At 32.2% G+C, this 19,831-nt stretch overlaps 2 protein-coding genes across 5 annotated transcripts in view; one reads left to right on the top strand and one right to left on the bottom strand.

The window, feature by feature from the left end:
* The first annotated feature begins 775 nt into the window (after positions 1-775).
* LOC148283719 (myosin heavy chain 95F-like) lies at positions 776-14,956 on the top strand. Of its 4 annotated transcripts, XM_088243403.1 has the most exons (7): positions 785-981; positions 2,907-2,988; positions 3,804-3,880; positions 4,192-4,357; positions 4,610-4,724; positions 6,817-7,062; positions 14,674-14,956. In XM_088243403.1, exons 1-7 carry the CDS (start codon positions 905-907, stop codon positions 14,808-14,810), a joined length of 900 nt encoding a protein of 299 aa, XP_088099529.1. In that variant the 5' UTR covers positions 785-904; the 3' UTR covers positions 14,811-14,956. The 4 variants fall into 4 exon arrangements, 3 of the variants coding, with proteins under 3 accessions (XP_088099529.1, XP_088099530.1, XP_088099531.1); XR_015825524.1 differs by lacking the exons at positions 4,192-4,357; positions 14,674-14,956 and having other exon boundaries at positions 776-981; positions 6,817-6,839; XM_088243404.1 differs by lacking the exons at positions 2,907-2,988; positions 3,804-3,880 and having other exon boundaries at positions 787-981.
* A 2,393-nt stretch (positions 14,957-17,349) lies between these two features.
* Positions 17,350-19,831, bottom strand: part of Vps13 (vacuolar protein sorting 13C) — a 68,065-nt gene continuing 65,583 nt past the window's right edge. Inside the window, exon 56 of the mRNA XM_088243395.1 lies at positions 17,350-18,797. Coding sequence (XP_088099521.1) covers positions 18,600-18,797 — 198 coding nt within the window. The 3' untranslated portion in view covers positions 17,350-18,599. The remainder of the gene's footprint in view (positions 18,798-19,831) is intronic.

The raw sequence follows: 19,831 nt of genomic DNA, 5'->3' as shown, positions 1-19,831 counted from the left end.
AAGTAAGCTACAGTTTACAGCAATGTAAAGCAGCAAGGTACTCAGGTCGAGAGCTGTGGTCTATTTCTGCCCAGGGATTTGACGCTGGTAAGATCAAGGATAGTAATGTAAAACTACAAAATTTAAAATGGGCAATTCTTCTGTGACTGCTTTAAAAGGGCCAATGTCGGATTTTTTTTTTCTTGCCAACATTTTGTAGAGGATCAAGATTTGGGTATTTAGTCAGAGATGTTATGTGCTGTCTGCAAAGCCTTAGTCCTTTGACAAAACTCACAGAGATTATGTAGTAACAAGTCTGGAACTCGTATTAAAAAAAAAAAGTGATTTTGAAATAAAAATAACATGGCTTTAAAGCAAAAAATATTTGATTTTCGCAACTCCTAGCTAATGAAAGTTAGCCACGTGTAAAAACGGCTATTTCTAAGTAAGCACCTACTATTTTTTTTTGAATTGTACAACTATTAAAGCTTATTATTTGTATAAATTTTATATTTGAAGCACTAACTTTGTGGTTATTTATTATAATAAAATAAATAAAACAACTTTGTTTTTAACCAAAAAAAATTTTATTTTTTTTACACAGACCGGTTTCAAAGCAAACAAGCTTCTTAGTTACGTTCGGTGGAAAAAAAATAAAAAATCAGTGGTTAAAAACAAAGTTGTTTTATTTATCCTATTATTTGTGTTAAATTACAATGGAAGTCCTTTGTAACCTGGCTTTGTATGTATGCTAAATACTTACTGATAATAATATGGCAATCAATCTCTGCTATCAGCTCCAAAGATAATAAATGATAATGATAACATTCTATTAATTACATATATTCATAAGGAATGTTTCAATCATTTATGATCTTTGACATTCAGTATTTATTACATGAGTTTGTTTTAAACCCCTATCAACATGAATGTATTTAAGAAACGACGAGTGAGTGATAATTCTAATTTACAGCAGGCGCAGTCTAACACTGTTAATAAAGGGTAACTAATTTGTTTTCAATATAAAAAATCATATACTAAGTATTAAATCTAGCTTGTTCGATATCTATCAGTGATCTTTACTTTATAGAGGTTTAAATATATTCTCTATTTGTCCATTCATCGTGAATTGTGTACATCTACTTTACATTTTATTTTTATAATGCATAAATTATCTCGAACATGGAACCCATTTACCAATAATATGCATAGAAAAAAATTAAACTGCATCTCCAACATGCAAAATTTTTTTGGAACATTAAATTAGGATAGATTCTATATAGTTGCTGATTCGCTCGAGTAGTCTCATGAAAATATTTAATTTTTTGCTAAGTGAACTATTCACATTGCACTATTAAGGTCAAACTGCACCAGAGCGGCAACACAAATATTTGTACTAGAGCTGCATTGCCTCGGGAAGAATAGTCACCCGCAACGTGACGCGCCGTGCCGTGAACACCGGTACAGTACAGTGCGCTACACGTCACAGTGCGTCACTAGTCAACCGCATTTGACGTTAATATCTATTCTCTCCTAAATTTTTTATCCAGTTTTTTTTACATTATCCACCACCATATATAATAATTCGTAGAACCTTTCTTTCGATATCCTGGGCCTCAATTACAATGGGAAGTTAACAGAGTTATTTGTGTGCGAAAATAAGTATATTTGCATGAACATTTAAAGTATCTTCATCGACAACCTATAATTGAACATGTTTAAAAAAAAAAAATGTATGCATATTTTGATTTTCAGACAGGAAACATTTTACTTTGTAGATAAAATTTAAGATAATTTTTAACTTCCTATTGTAATCGGGGCCCTGAAGTAGGTAAGTATGAAATCTCTCGGGATCTATTTTAAGATGTGGTTTTGTCTGTGTTCAGGTGGAGAACCAGAACCATTTATTTATTTATTAGTTTAGTTTGTAAATTTACTTACTAGTATAATACTGAAAGATAAATACACCTAACTTTAATTTATCTATAAATTTATGTACATGTACATAATTGTAGATTTATAGATAAATTAAATATTATATTAATACAAATGACTTGTCCCTATAGGAGCATTTCACTATATAGGTATACCTAATATACAAAGAGCATTTTGCACGAAAAATGGAGACGCTTCCAGCCTCCCCGAGACTTTCTGGCAACTCATTAAACATGTTTAAACCTTTTTAAATAGTTTATAGTAGCCAAACAAGACTTTGATTTTGACTGGATGGCGACTTTCTGGTATAAATCCTAAAAATGGAAATCGAGAGGTGTTCCAATTCAGTACTCTATGCACCATCGGGTGTGGATAATGGGATGATGATGATGAATAGTGTAATATTCTAATTCTTCCCTGTGTGATTTGGGAATTTCATGCTCCCATAATATTTTCTTCACCTTTCTGCCTCATACAATGCAAACACTATGATAATATCTTCATCAGAGTCGTCCATATCGTTCGACACTCAAAATTCAAATGTTTGATATAATGACGCATACTGCCGTGCTACTGCAGTTGTAGTGCTGTAGTGCGAAATCGCGAAGCCGCTGAAGTGCTGCGCCGCCGTAATGCGGTTTGACCTATACAGATGATTTGTGTAGGTAAACACATTACCTATTTTTGACTGGAATCTTTACTACTACTACCATCATGTCATTTCTCCGTAGGGGTAGGCAGAGAGAATTGATTGCCACATATGTCTATCCTGACATACATTTCTTGCTTCTTTCACATTCATACATCTTATCCAGGGTAGAGTCATATCCAAAATCTCATTATTTTCTTGCTGTTAGTTCTTTAATATTGTTCCAACTGATTTTACAATAGAAATCTATAATATGCTATACATTACGTCTTATGTGTGTTTGAAAGACACCTTAGAAGATTACATAACAAAAGCAATTTTTTCTTTAAATTACTATTTTCAGACTAAATGATGCCGTTGCTACTTGGTCTTTCGAAGAACTGGTGGATGTATTAGATAAGTCCAATAATTTAGAATTGTTGCGGGTAATTAATTCCTTTGCTATTTTTATTGCTAAAATTAATTTGCTTAATTAAATATTTAATGTACAAATGTAATTTGAGAGTCCCCTCACTAGGGTAACCTGTTCTAAGAAGGACTGTCACATGTCATTCAATTATTTTTTTTATTTCTTCTATCCTAATTTTCTCCAGCTAGATTTATTAGTTTATGTTTCAAAGTCATCCTCACAGGATTAGTCTGGCTCATAGGATCCGAGTACATGTCGAGCTGATTAGACTCTGACGTATAAATGCCAATTTAAAATGTTTTTTTCTGTACAAAAAATTAAATATTTCTGGATTTTACTTTAAAAATTGTAGTGCGATCTCTGCATTTTTCCCCTTGATTTTTCATATCTATATGTTCACAACAACAAATTGGATTTGTTTATTGAACTAGCTTGCATGGTTATAAAACGGTAGGTAAATTTGAAAAAGGCAATAACTTCTGCGGGCTAGTTAGATACCTACTGAGTCATGCATGGGAACCATAAATCGAAGTTGAATTCCCATCAAAGTCTACTTGTGTATAGAGCGAATTCTGAACTTTACCCATAATTGTAATTTTGATTATATAAGTTATACGGGATTGATCGAAGCCAGTCTAAATGAAATATTTTATAAACAAATATCCTAGGCTGTAATTTTTTTCTTTTACTTTTTATGTTATTACTCGGGTTGTGGTCTTACTTGAATATTCTTATATTTTACAAAATTAGTTTTTTGTTTCCATTCAGACAAGCGAAATTTGCTTGTCATTTGTATTTCCTTATTAATGGATTTATTACTTTTAAATCAAGGCTTGTCACTATGAACTTCATCGTCGACATCGAGCTTATAGGATTTGGGGGAACATAACTAACACAAAAACTCCTAGGTAATTTCCAAATACTTAATAGTATCTTAATAATCAGAAAGTCTTTGGTCAATACGGAATGTAAATGAAATTTATCATTTATTTAAAATGAAACACTTTGTAATTTTTACCACATAAGAGGTTAATATATTATAGCAAAACTAAAAATTACAGTGTTTCATTTGAAATAAATTAAAAATGTTTTTCCACAAAGTAAATGCTGAAAGAAATAATAAAATTTATCATTCTATTACACTTCCTCTTCATAACAAATATTTTGTGGTGTGTCAAAATCAACAAATATTAGCCCTAGGCCTTTGTATTGTTTCAAGGACTGAAAGTAAAAGTTTTAACACCACCACAAAACCTTATTCCGAAATTGCGCCAGTTGCTGGTACAAGCAGAAGCATGCCAAATAATGTTGATGATCTCACTACTTGGAGCACTCAGCAGTTGGAGACTACTATAAACACTTCAAATAACACAGAATTACTGAGAGTAAGTCATATTTGCGTTGAGTATAAGTGTTTTTAGACAAATACTGGATTAAACCCCTTAGAAATTTTGTCAAAAGTCAATGTTTCAACTTTAACATTATATGTATTATGTCACCATTCCTTCAACTTGTATGAATTTTTACCAATATATTGGTGCACTGTTACGAAAAAAATAAGTTTATGTATGTAACTACATAATAATGTCAACTTCAGTGAGCTTTATTACATAAATGCAATTTATTTTACATTCAAGGCTTGCAGACTCGAATGCCAGCGTAGATGTAATGAATATGAACGAAGTTTAGGGAAGATAGAGCTAAAGGCGATGGAAGATATTGAAAAATTGTTTTTAAAACAGAATTCTCCAGGTAAATAATTCATCAATATTAAAAATACCAAAAAAAATTAACTCTATTTAAAGAACAAAATAAATTACCAGTAATAAGTTTATAGCTTAAGACAACATTGTAAAATCATAATTTTTGATAATTAATAACCAAGTTCGATTTTAAAATAAAATTTATAAATATCGCCTCTATTGGACACCCTTTTATGCATATATTTTAATTATAATAATTTACCATTTCTATGATGTTTTATTTTTTAATATTTGAATTTTTAAAAGTCCGATGCACTCTATTCCTTTTCGGGATGCATTTTGTTAATTTAGAATCATTATTTTTTAATCGTGTAATTCATTGCAGAATTTTCCAAGCGATTTTCATTTTGGAATGCATCATTTTTTACGCACAACAGGAGCTGATTTATTTACACATTTTGAACCTTATTTAATTTATAATGTTTTTTTTATGTAAAATCAGTTGAAGATATCGAATCCTCGTGGATTCGATCATGTATCAAGAAATAAAGAACTTTTTAAATGTACTTTTTTTGTAACTGCGCCATGACTGACTGCAGCACGGTGCAACGTTATTGATAAAACTTGACAACCTTTTGTGAAATGAATGTTCAGAAGAACCAAATATTTATTTCTATATTGCAGAAATACTGCGATTTATTAAGTCGAATCCACAAGCTTTCGCCTTTACTCCACTTTTCTCCAAGCTCCGAGGATCGTTGAGCGATCCGCTCCTGCAGCCCCAACCATAAATACATCCAAAACCTGGTCGAAGGTTCCTCTTGCTTGCAGACCGCTGTATAAGGCATGCTCTAGACGTGGTTATTTTACAGACCAAGCGAAGAGGTTCCGCGCCTCAGGCCTCCGAATTGAAGCAGGGTATATGCAATTGGCCTTCAAAAGGGACGACCGCATCTGCGCGACAGCACCTGACTACGATCTTTCCCTGGAAACGGTAGTCACCCAAGAGGGTGGTACCCGAGGGGGTAAGAACAGGGCTAAAAAATCGAAAGGAAGGGTCATAGCCAGTCGTACAATCCCTGTATTTGTCTCACCACAAATCACAGGTTCCCTGCTGTTGCTAGCAACTCGCTGTTCAGGTTCCAGATTTTCAACTCGCAGCCAAAAGCTGGAGCAGTAGTCGGACCAGCAGTTTTTTGTAAGCCAAGTACGTCACCTTTCTGGTGGGGGCGAGCGCGCCTATCGGCAACAATGCGGAAAAATTTGGAGATGTTTTTTCTTGAAAACAGCACGGACGATATAGAAATGGCATTTTAAATGTTGATTCTACATTTCACATCACCACGACTTACCATTTTGGCGGAGTTTCTGTGACAGACAATTTTCAGTTTGATAATATAATCTTTTAAATCCAAAAAAAATATTCATACTAGGATAAGAGAGCATTGTATTTTTATGATTAAAGTTGAAACAACATTTTTTTTTTTTTAAATTAGCCATTATGATTTTTCAAAATGAAATTTTGGTAATAAGTCGTAAGTAACCAAGCACTCTGATAAAAAAAAACATGTGTTTGTCAACCAAAATCAGTACTGCTTATTGAATATTTTATAGAATCTATTATCATTGGTGATACTGCAATACTGTGTAACTATCAGTTTTTTTTTTACAGGGGAACCTAAAAACTGTTCTGTTAATATTATTACTTACGATTTTAATCAACCTAAAATACCACTGGAGTATAAAAACAGTTATCATTATTTAGAGTAAAATTATAAATAATTAAAAACTAGCGGCTCTTAGTTCCTAGAACAAATTTATGCAGTATTACAGTATCGCCGACGATATACATTATTAAATAAATATTAGCATTATTTTTATTTTCGACTATATAGTCGCTAATATATAGTTGGAACTCAACTATATAGTTGGAAATACTTTCTTGAAAATGGAAACAGGTTGTGGTGGAGCGCGGTTAGAACCTCTGATCCATTAGCCCGTAACACTGTCACGGGAACACAAATCAGTTAAAAATTATACTTTTGAAATGAAATGAATACATGGTTGACAAATCATATATGACTTTATTATTTCTGTATATTAGTTAAATAAATTATTTATGTAAGAACTTATTTTTTCAGCAAACTCAAAAAATATTTCTAGCCCAGAAATTCCAGTAACTTCTCCTCAAAATAATCCTATTCCTTCACAAACATCGCCCGGTAATGCCAGCCATAGCTATCAGGATCAACTTCGGTGCTTTAGAGTAGCAGTGTCTTCTGTTGAAACTGGGGTGCGCGGATGGTGGTATGGAGAATATAAAGGACAAAAGCTATCCAGGGAAATGGAAGTTATAGAAAATCGACCTCCTCTTTTATACATCCAAGGTGAGTTTTTCATTTTGAGTTCCTAACTAAAGCAGGTATTCATGTGCATTTAAATACCCACCTAAATTTAAGGAGTGTGTACATTTATGTAAAAGAAATACAGATAATATCTTTAGAGTAATAATCCAACCGAGTCGCCCATGTGGAGAAAAACCATTCTTTAATTATTCACCACGAAGTTAGCAACAGATTACAGCAATACAATGGGCCGTAGGTACTTGGGTTGAGAATTGCGAGCACTATTTGTTGTACTAAAAACCAAACCAAAAATCTGGAACGCTTTTGTTCTATGCAATAGAGCCTAAGGGCTCCAAAACGAATGCCATTTTCAGAAAAAGTGTACATGTTTGGATTATGTCTAAGGGGAGAGACCATTGTAGGAGACTGCTGCGAGATATTGCATAGATTTATATACTATTAAGCGTGTTGTCCAGATGTTTATTGAAATATATGTTTATGTAATAATTTTTGATATTATTTAATAATGTACATGCTTCCACTTTCCATTATGTTGTATCCCAACTCAACACAGGGCTCTTGTTCTCATAGAGTTATATTATTCTTTTTTTATTTAATATTTATTTAATAAATTATTAAATAAATAAAAATAATTCATTCATTTAAAAAATGTGTAAAAGATTCAAGGTGCAAGCAAATTCGGGGTCAATGTGGCCGCTCAAATTATGAAGAATATGTATCCATTGGTGTCAATTATTGTCACAATCTCAACATCCAATCTACCTACAAACTTGTTTCTCCTACCTCAGTATTCCTTTGTCACCAGCTATAACTAGACGGGTGTCTTTCATAATCTTTCATGATAACCGCCGTGCCACTTTGATATATCGTCGGTTCAGTGCCAAAGTCGCGAATGTGCAAAAACTTCATTTTGAGATATTGAGGTTTGAAGTTTAAAACATATTTATATTAGTAAACTTAGCTTCACATAGTCAAATATCTAAAAATCTATTAATTAAGATGACTTATTGAAATATTAAATTATTTGACATTTTACTTTATTTTTATAGCATTGTGGAAATGCATTACTTGTATTTTTTGTGGAGTTTTTACCTGGGGTTTTAAACATATTTTTTTAATATTTTCATTTTATTTTATCAATATTTAAACTGTTGAATAAGTATATCAATATTTTTATTTTTTCAAAATCATTTCAATATGAACTTTTTTTCACTAAAAAAGAAAAGGACAAATATTTTTTTTTTTTAAATCAATTTGTCATAGATAATATTCAGTCAGAGGCACTGAAATCATGAATTTTTCACATTCTCCATTGTAGCATAGTAAATTAGGCAAACAAGTAAAAACGTTTTCAATGCAAAATTCCTGGAAAAAATATTTGTGAAGTTGGCATTGCATAGATGTTTATTTATATGTATTTAGTCAGATTGGTGGAGTAGGTGATCAGATCTCGGTCTTATTACACAATTTCAAATTTGCTGTATCGTTAGTGTGCACTCTGTTTAAAATGAACTTTTATGGTATATTTACGACACAATGGCGAAATATTATCTATCTAACTGTGCCAGTGTGGTGCCCTAAGCTTGCTGCAGATGGCCTTCCTTATTGGATGCCGCCATTGGCATATAATACATAGACATGCCCTATAGCCTATAGACTAAAATATTTGTGAAGTTGGCATTGCATAGATGTTTATTTATATGTATTTAGTCAGATTGGTGGAGTAGGTGATCAGATCTCGGTCTTATTACACAATTTCAAATTTGCTGTATCGTTAGTGTGCACTCTGTTTAAAATGAACTTTTATGGTATATTTACGACACAATGGCGAAATATTATCTATCTAACTGTGCCAGTGTGGTGCCCTAAGCTTGCTGCAGATGGCCTTCCTTATTGGATGCCGCCATTGGCATATAATACATAGACATGCCCTATAGCCTATAGACTAAAATATTTGTGAAGTTGGCATTGCATAGATGTTTATTTATATGTATTTAGTCAGATTGGTGGAGTAGGTGATCAGATCTCGGTCTTATTACACAATTTCAAATTTGCTGTATCGTTAGTGTGCACTCTGTTTAAAATGAACTTTTATGGTATATTTACGACACAATGGCGAAATATTATCTATCTAACTGTGCCAGTGTGGTGCCCTAAGCTTGCTGCAGATGGCCTTCCTTATTGGATGCCGCCATTGGCATATAATACATAGACATGCCCTATAGCCTATAGACTAAAATATTTGTGAAGTTGGCATTGCATAGATGTTTATTTATATGTATTTAGTCAGATTGGTGGAGTAGGTGATCAGATCTCGGTCTTATTACACAATTTCAAATTTGCTGTATCGTTAGTGTGCACTCTGTTTAAAATGAACTTTTATGGTATATTTACGACACAATGGCGAAATATTATCTATCTAACTGTGCCAGTGTGGTGCCCTAAGCTTGCTGCAGATGGCCTTCCTTATTGGATGCCGCCATTGGCATATAATACATAGACATGCCCTATAGCCTATAGACTAAAATATTTGTGAAGTTGGCATTGCATAGATGTTTATTTATATGTATTTAGTCAGATTGGTGGAGTAGGTGATCAGATCTCGGTCTTATTACACAATTTCAAATTTGCTGTATCGTTAGTGTGCACTCTGTTTAAAATGAACTTTTATGGTATATTTACGACACAATGGCGAAATATTATCTATCTAACTGTGCCAGTGTGGTGCCCTAAGCTTGCTGCAGATGGCCTTCCTTATTGGATGCCGCCATTGGCATATAATACATAGACATGCCCTATAGCCTATAGACTAAAATATTTGTGAAGTTGGCATTGCATAGATGTTTATTTATATGTATTTAGTCAGATTGGTGGAGTAGGTGATCAGATCTCGGTCTTATTACACAATTTCAAATTTGCTGTATCGTTAGTGTGCACTCTGTTTAAAATGAACTTTTATGGTATATTTACGACACAATGGCGAAATATTATCTATCTAACTGTGCCAGTGTGGTGCCCTAAGCTTGCTGCAGATGGCCTTCCTTATTGGATGCCGCCATTGGCATATAATACATAGACATGCCCTATAGCCTATAGACTAAAATATTTGTGAAGTTGGCATTGCATAGATGTTTATTTATATGTATTTAGTCAGATTGGTGGAGTAGGTGATCAGATCTCGGTCTTATTACACAATTTCAAATTTGCTGTATCGTTAGTGTGCACTCTGTTTAAAATGAACTTTTATGGTATATTTACGACACAATGGCGAAATATTATCTATCTAACTGTGCCAGTGTGGTGCCCTAAGCTTGCTGCAGATGGCCTTCCTTATTGGATGCCGCCATTGGCATATAATACATAGACATGCCCTATAGCCTATAGACTAAAATATTTGTGAAGTTGGCATTGCATAGATGTTTATTTATATGTATTTAGTCAGATTGGTGGAGTAGGTGATCAGATCTCGGTCTTATTACACAATTTCAAATTTGCTGTATCGTTAGTGTGCACTCTGTTTAAAATGAACTTTTATGGTATATTTACGACACAATGGCGAAATATTATCTATCTAACTGTGCCAGTGTGGTGCCCTAAGCTTGCTGCAGATGGCCTTCCTTATTGGATGCCGCCATTGGCATATAATACATAGACATGCCCTATAGCCTATAGACTAAAATATTTGTGAAGTTGGCATTGCATAGATGTTTATTTATATGTATTTAGTCAGATTGGTGGAGTAGGTGATCAGATCTCGGTCTTATTACACAATTTCAAATTTGCTGTATCGTTAGTGTGCACTCTGTTTAAAATGAACTTTTATGGTATATTTACGACACAATGGCGAAATATTATCTATCTAACTGTGCCAGTGTGGTGCCCTAAGCTTGCTGCAGATGGCCTTCCTTATTGGATGCCGCCATTGGCATATAATACATAGACATGCCCTATAGCCTATAGACTAAAATATTTGTGAAGTTGGCATTGCATAGATGTTTATTTATATGTATTTAGTCAGATTGGTGGAGTAGGTGATCAGATCTCGGTCTTATTACACAATTTCAAATTTGCTGTATCGTTAGTGTGCACTCTGTTTAAAATGAACTTTTATGGTATATTTACGACACAATGGCGAAATATTATCTATCTAACTGTGCCAGTGTGGTGCCCTAAGCTTGCTGCAGATGGCCTTCCTTATTGGATGCCGCCATTGGCATATAATACATAGACATGCCCTATAGCCTATAGACTAAAATATTTGTGAAGTTGGCATTGCATAGATGTTTATTTATATGTATTTAGTCAGATTGGTGGAGTAGGTGATCAGATCTCGGTCTTATTACACAATTTCAAATTTGCTGTATCGTTAGTGTGCACTCTGTTTAAAATGAACTTTTATGGTATATTTACGACACAATGGCGAAATATTATCTATCTAACTGTGCCAGTGTGGTGCCCTAAGCTTGCTGCAGATGGCCTTCCTTATTGGATGCCGCCATTGGCATATAATACATAGACATGCCCTATAGCCTATAGACTAAAATATTTGTGAAGTTGGCATTGCATAGATGTTTATTTATATGTATTTAGTCAGATTGGTGGAGTAGGTGATCAGATCTCGGTCTTATTACACAATTTCAAATTTGCTGTATCGTTAGTGTGCACTCTGTTTAAAATGAACTTTTATGGTATATTTACGACACAATGGCGAAATATTATCTATCTAACTGTGCCAGTGTGGTGCCCTAAGCTTGCTGCAGATGGCCTTCCTTATTGGATGCCGCCATTGGCATATAATACATAGACATGCCCTATAGCCTATAGACTAAAATATTTGTGAAGTTGGCATTGCATAGATGTTTATTTATATGTATTTAGTCAGATTGGTGGAGTAGGTGATCAGATCTCGGTCTTATTACACAATTTCAAATTTGCTGTATCGTTAGTGTGCACTCTGTTTAAAATGAACTTTTATGGTATATTTACGACACAATGGCGAAATATTATCTATCTAACTGTGCCAGTGTGGTGCCCTAAGCTTGCTGCAGATGGCCTTCCTTATTGGATGCCGCCATTGGCATATAATACATAGACATGCCCTATAGCCTATAGACTAAAATATTTGTGAAGTTGGCATTGCATAGATGTTTATTTATATGTATTTAGTCAGATTGGTGGAGTAGGTGATCAGATCTCGGTCTTATTACACAATTTCAAATTTGCTGTATCGTTAGTGTGCACTCTGTTTAAAATGAACTTTTATGGTATATTTACGACACAATGGCGAAATATTATCTATCTAACTGTGCCAGTGTGGTGCCCTAAGCTTGCTGCAGATGGCCTTCCTTATTGGATGCCGCCATTGGCATATAATACATAGACATGCCCTATAGCCTATAGACTAAAATATTTGTGAAGTTGGCATTGCATAGATGTTTATTTATATGTATTTAGTCAGATTGGTGGAGTAGGTGATCAGATCTCGGTCTTATTACACAATTTCAAATTTGCTGTATCGTTAGTGTGCACTCTGTTTAAAATGAACTTTTATGGTATATTTACGACACAATGGCGAAATATTATCTATCTAACTGTGCCAGTGTGGTGCCCTAAGCTTGCTGCAGATGGCCTTCCTTATTGGATGCCGCCATTGGCATATAATACATAGACATGCCCTATAGCCTATAGACTAAAATATTTTTAAAAGTAGTCAGTGACACGAAAACGTACCTATAGTTACTAAGCACTGTTTATTTATCCAAGGCTGCATTCAATGAGCATGCATATGCCACCATAAATTAAAGGATACTCATTTTCGGTACATAAAAAAGTTTGTATTTTAACGCAAACAATCAACATTTGTTTTTGGTGGATCCCAATCAGGTTCTTTCCTTATATTTACGACCCATTCATTTATTTTTATTGGATTTTTAGGAAGGAAAAGAAAATATTAACTCACGTTTATTATATTTTAAAAACGTATACTAAAAAGTGCATCACTGAACTAAGAGCTACGCAATTGCGCCGCTAGGCGTAGTTTGACATTTACAAAGAATAATAATTATATTTGAATAATTATTGTTTCAAGCTTTATTAATCCACTCATGAACAAATATTTACAAATGAAAAGTTACACAATCCTTTTTACAATGTTTATCCGAAAGGTTTTTACGCATTTTCATGACACAAGTCATCATTTTTGAGGGCTCTGGGCATGTCTATGTATTAATATGTCAATGGGTGCAGCATATTTATAGTGTCAAGTGTCAGGATCAACCAATTAATGCAGGAACAAGAAATAACCGGAACAGGTTAGTGTAGGGTTGCCATCTGTCCCGATATATCGGGACTGTCACCATTATTGAGCCCTCTGTCCCGACGTCCCGATGAAACCTATAATGTCCCGATTTAATCTTTCACTGTTAATAAACAAAAATCTTCCACGGCCGTACTGACAATGAATGTGAAAATAAGGTGGCAAATGGTTTCAGCAATTGATGTATCTAAAGAATTTCATAGAAGTTGAACTTGCCTCAATAGAGTGGAAGCTGATAGGTTCTGTGAAAAAAAATATTTAATTTCCATTCTCGCTTATAAAACCATAGTGGAAAAAGTAATATCATTGATGTTGGCCCAGTGTAAAGGGCCTAAGGATATAGAAAATGGTGCCTAAATTTGTTTTTAAAAAATGGTGAAGTAAAAAAACTCAAAGCATTCCTGTTCGACACAGTCTACAATGCCTGAGTATTTCTTAATCAGAGCAAAATTATTTTTTTATTATTCCCTTTCTGGACATAATGGTGCGTGGAGCACTGAATAGGTACATCAATCGCAGCATATCTTGATCATTTTTGTTACATTGAAGGTAAGAGGATCAGTATAACGCTTCAGGTGCCAGTCCAGGGACTGTGAAATATTTTAGTGCAAAAAAACCCTTTCAAATAAATATTTCATCTCAACCATATCGGGAATCGAACCCGAGACCTCTTGCGTGGTAGGCAAACGCACTGACCACTAACACCACGAGGCTGACGAAAAGTCAGAAGCAGAACAAAAAGTCATTTTAAATTTGCATTGTCCGATAATAATTTATATTTTTATGGTTACTCTACATAATATTCTTTATTTTCAATTTATAAATTAAATAAATAAATTACTTCAATAAATCGTCTTGGATAACTTAACTTTTGCTATAACTTTTTTATTGGCTTTAATTTCCTGAAAGACATACTTCGATTAAATATCAGAGTAATAATTTACTAGAGAAACCCTTTAGCATTGCATAAAACAAAAGCGCTCAAAATTTTTGCTTTGGTTTTTAGTTTAGCAACAAACTCGTAATGGACGGTTTCGGTTTCCACTTGCAATTCTCGACCTGAGTACCTACGGCCTGTTGTATTGCTGTAAACTGTAACTAACTTCATGGTTGATAATCATAAAATGGTTTTTGTCCATATGGGTGACTATTAGCCAGTGGCAGTTATTACTCTAAGGATTACATGAACACCCTTGCAAACTGAGACAATATTTTAGGTTTTTTGTTCAGTTTATACATAGTAATCCTGTAAAACTAAATTACCCTGAACGTAATTTTTTTAATTGGCTGTAGTTTTATTGTATTTCTGAATGCAGGTGTACATGATGCATTAATGTCTCAAGTAACATTAGACGAAACTGGATTAACATCAAGAGATGCTGGAATTTCTAATCAAGACTTTCAAACAGAATGGGAAAAATATTGTGCACCAATGTATATGAATATGTATTGAAAAAAACTGTCAAATCCTAACTAACCCTATATGATTGTTTGTATAGAACATTACCTTATTTTTTATCCAAACTGTCAATAATTGTCAATTTACTTGTCAAAAATGTTGTAATTTTGCCACTTTGCAAATTTATGCACAAACCTTTTTTTAATAAACGGTAATAGTGCAATAAGGGGGGGTTCAGTGCTATGAGAAATTAGATTTTTGAAATGGCGAAGATTCTCTAAAATGTGTGGTAAAATTAATAAAAATAAACTATTTCAAATGTCACAAGTTCTTCGAAATCAACCAATGATAGAGTATTGTGATAGATTTCCGGTTCCCGGGAAGCCAACCCAGCAATTAGGACAACTCACCGAAGAGAACTAGTGATGCCCTCCGCGGAGTAATTAAAAAATTACAAAACTTTCAAAAATCATAGCGATGATAATACGATACATAAAAAGAATAACACTGAATTGCCTAATTGGCTTTAATCCTTCATTCGACTATTATAAATGATATTTTTGGTGTGTAATTCCTCTTCAATAAATAAATAAAATAGACTTAATAGGAAGCAATATTATTTATTTCCATAAAAAAAAAAAACATTTATCATAATAATGTATTATTTGTGAAATTAATGTTTGTAAATGTGTTTGTAGTACATAATTAATGTGCAAAACAATAATTGCAGATTAAGTATTGGTAATTGTGAAATACAATACCGTTTAGAAAGTAAGAAATTAAAAATACTATGTAGCGAATAAATAGAAAATTTCAGCAATATGTTCTGAAGTTGGTCTTAGGAAATATAGCAATATCAATGTCAATAATATAATATTACATACATTTTGTAAGTCATAGCGTAAGTCAATTGACCAATATAGATAATTATTAGATTTGCAATTTGTGTTTACTGTTTATAGTATAAATATTATACAAAATTTAAAACAATAAAATTGACTTCTTATTCTGATAAGTTTATATGCTAGAATATGAACTCCATAAATTTAAAATATTTTTTTGTTAAATGCAAATTAATGTTGAAAATTAAATAAAAATTTATGAACAAATAAATCTAATTTTAATCATTTATACAAACAACTGTGAGTAAAATAATTATCAATTTTGAAATGCAATGAACAGTTAGGGGAATGTAATGCCATTTTGTGGCTTAAATTTATAAATTTTACTATTCAATAATTTTGTAAAAGTTGATTCCCATTTTTTTTAATGATCAAAATTTGTTCTTGTGTAATGATTGATGTTGTCAATTTTAATTTTGACAGAATTATAATAATATGGTATAAAAGGTAACATAATATAACATATTATTTCTATAATATGTATTTACTTTTCACTGTTAACATCACAATATATTATATATTTTCTAAATATTTGACTAGCAGAAATATGTTTATACATAAATGTAAGTCAATGAAATCTACGATTGTTCAGAAATGTGGTATTGTATTGGTAAATTCTTTAACATGGCTAATATTTATCATACATTAAGCAGAAGTGAACAAAAATGAAAAAAACAGAGTAGCAATTCTACTTTTACAAAAAAAAAATAAGTATAGTATAGTTACAAACCAGAAAAAAATGCAAATACAAATTATTTCATGTATCCCTGACCTCTCGTAAAATAATCTAATTAAGTGATTTAAGACTTCTGTTTCATACAGTCTCTAATAAGCTACTTTTTTATTTCGTACAATGTTTTTAATATGTTTGTTGAATGCAACCACAGTTATACAAAATATACATTGCATCAATAAACAATAGCACACAAAGGCCAAAAAATACATCTAAGATAGGTACATAAATATTTCAAATATAAGAGTAATTATAATTTTCAAAATATGATTCAAATTGTACTTTTGGAGATCCTTCATGAATTGAATTTAGGTAAGAAAAGAACTTACGTTAGCGCAGATCAGCGCGTTAGATCTTAGGATCTCTGAGTTTATTGTCAATCAATGAAATATAAATGTAAAAATATTAAATATGGAAGAATATAGGATTTGATTAGTAAAAATATTATTATTATGAAGTTGTGCATTGTAAGTATTGTAAATACTATTAAATAATGTCATATTACAATGATTTTCACACAGAAATTGTTACATGTAAAAAGACTACACTAGACCTTAAAATATTGTAAAGTTTTTCAATGTTTCATATCAAAATGTTATTTTCTTTGTAGAATATAGATGTTCCTATTGCATTGGTTCATAACGTTTGAAGATTACTGAACCGGTTGTCAGTAATGTTAAAATAGTTTACAAGTACGTCATATAAATAACAAGTTTTTAGAACATGGAAGAATTAGAATTTTGAAAAAATAATCTTAAATCATTGTTTAAAAGGGAAGTTGTAAAAGTTAACGGTAAGACATTTTCATTAGATTAACAAAATGTTTTATTTTGCTTGGTATTTTTATTTTAGCACCTGAATATGGCAAACTAATACATACATATACTGTAAGATGGAAAGCTAATAAAATACATACATATTGAACGGTTGTAATATAGTTAATACTTTTGTGTAGTTCTTTTATTTTTCATATTTAGTGCTACAGCAAAAAAATTCAGGTACAATATTATTTGTAAATAAAATAATCAAAATACACATTACAAATGCACTTACTTACTTTACAATACAAAAAGCTTTGTATGAAAATATATGCACGATTTACAAAAAGCGGAACAACATACAAACTAATGTAAACTTTCTAAGTGCAAAAGAAGATTACATTGTAAACTGAATGTTCAATGGTCATAACAATAAATGATGAAAAAGTATACATGCGTGTGTTCAAATTCAAAAATTTAGTATGCTGACAAAAATGATTTCATAGTAGTAGAAAATGGAAATATTATTAGAAAAAATGTAAATAATATAGCATAATACATATTTTGTCAACTGCAGAAAAAAATGTAAAACTCACACGAAAAAAAATTACAAAATTTGTGTCTTTCTCAAATTGCTTGTGAATTTGCTGAAAATAATATTTTAAATATTTACTTTATAATATTAAAATGACACATTTCCAAATTGTATTACTAAAAAAATCAATTTGAAGTTAAACAATATTCCGTAGTTGACAATTTGTGAAAATGCTATTTAGAGGTAGTTAACTTTTGTGTTTAATTTTCATTCTTTCGAATATTATTGTCACTGAAATAGCAATCAGCTGACACCGCATAATACCATATGTATTACAATACCCACGGCTTTAGAGCCAGACTGCAAAACTCATAAAAATAATTGTGTTAATCTTAAAAAAAAATCCAATCAATTTTAATGAAAATCACATGAACTGAATTATTACAATTAAAGTTGTGTAAAAATTTGAAAACAACTCATGTGGTATAAAATACCAAGTGATTATTCATTTAATAGTTTTAATGTTTTTGAAAAACTACCGATCGGATTCTCGCCTATTTCCATTACCACTTACTTAACGTGTGCACTTTACGTAAGCTAACTCCTGGAAGTCAAATCACATTTTATCGATTAATAAAAAAACTCATTCGGATTCTTCTTTTTTATTAGTTTTCAGGAGGAATATCCTCTCGAAGTTTGATCTGACTCGGAAACGGCGTATAAAAATAAACCTAAATGTAAATATTAATAAAACCCGGTGCTGTAAGTGCTCGATTGCAAGTGATGCAAGTTGAAATAGTAAGCCAGCTGCATGGCAACTCTACGAAGTGAAACTCCCCACGGGAACCGTGTTCTGGGGGAACCAGCCTCGTGCACTATACCAGACCCCCTGGACATGGCGACCCAGTCCTCCTGTCAGCGAGAGTCCTTGATAAGCCGCGAACAGTGTTCCGCAAGTTGTGTTTTGGTGGCCTCATCGTGGAGGAGAATCAGCTTTCCTGTCGTGGCCGAACTGAAGAAACGTTTCTTTCCATCCACTACCGGAATGAATACACCTTTATCCACGACACTTGGTACACCTGACAATTCGAGCCATGTATAAGACCATACAATCTAAAAAAAAATTACCAGTATAAATATTTATACAGCAAAACTCCTGTTTTACATTTTTAAAGGGAGAAACAAAAAAAGTCTAAAACTCAGGAAAACTTTAAAGTGAGAAAATGAAAAATGTATGGAAAAAAATAAATTTCATTAAAATATAATTATTGTACTAAATTTACTGAAGAAAAATTGTAAGAACTGTCATGATTGGGGATTATTCATATTTGCCAATGATATAATTAAAAATATTTTGTATTTTTTTAAACAAAACTGCAATGTGTTATTTTTTTATTGAATTTAAAAAAATACATGCATAAATAATTTTATCTAGGTACTTAACCTTAAAAACACAAAAATAAAAATTTGACCTTGCATAAAATGGATATAACGATTTTTTCCCTAAATATTGGGAATTTTTTTTATATGGTATCACTATTTTTAGTATGGCACCACAAAATTTCAACTGCCGTTTCCATCGCTGACTGTTTCACACTTTTATGAGAACTGTTTAAACTATCTCCTTTTCACATTATGGGTGTAAAACATCAAATAATATTTTTATTGCCATTTTTTCAAACTTTCTGCATCGTAATTTATTGATGTAAAGACTTTATTCTTCCTAAACATGCGTCAACTGCATGTCACTATTTAGTAAAACGTCAAAATTAGACACTTAAACAAAATGGTCAATTACACTGCACCTGCTTTGAATTTAGTTTGAGGCAATAATTTACACAATTTTTTTTTTACCTTGATTTTACTCTCCATTCACGCGGCGGCGCGCGGCTCGTCTTTTTACAGATCGAATGAGTTACGAAAAAAAATCGACGTAAAACTGGGTTATGAAAAATGTAAAAAAAGTTAATTGGGGGGAAAATTGAATGAGAATGTATGGAAAAAAGTGGGACCTTAATATGTTGGTGTAAAAAGCGGGAAAACGTAAAAACGAGGAATGTAAAAATGAGGTTTTACTGTATTTACATATATTTATTAGACCATCAGACTCCCGGGCTTTTCAATTTTCTAATGTACAGTGCATCTGT

Source organism: Micrasema longulum, unplaced genomic scaffold, assembly GCF_059751315.1.
Source record: "Micrasema longulum isolate JH-2025_06_02 unplaced genomic scaffold, ASM5975131v1 h1tg000210l, whole genome shotgun sequence".
Classification (NCBI taxonomy): Eukaryota; Metazoa; Arthropoda; class Insecta; order Trichoptera; family Brachycentridae; genus Micrasema; species Micrasema longulum.
This window is presented reverse-complemented; position numbering and strand designations above follow the sequence as displayed.

Bases quoted from the DNA above. Each gene is read 5' to 3' on its own strand.
- LOC148283719 (XM_088243403.1), top strand. From the start codon at position 905: ATGAATGTATTTAAGAAACGACGAGTGAGTGATAATTCTAATTTACAG. The intron at 2,989-3,803 runs GTAATTAATTCC...TTTTAAATCAAG, and splicing joins ATAATTTAGAATTGTTGCGG to GCTTGTCACTATGAACTTCA. The intron at 3,881-4,191 runs GTAATTTCCAAA...TATTGTTTCAAG, and splicing joins ACTAACACAAAAACTCCTAG to GACTGAAAGTAAAAGTTTTA.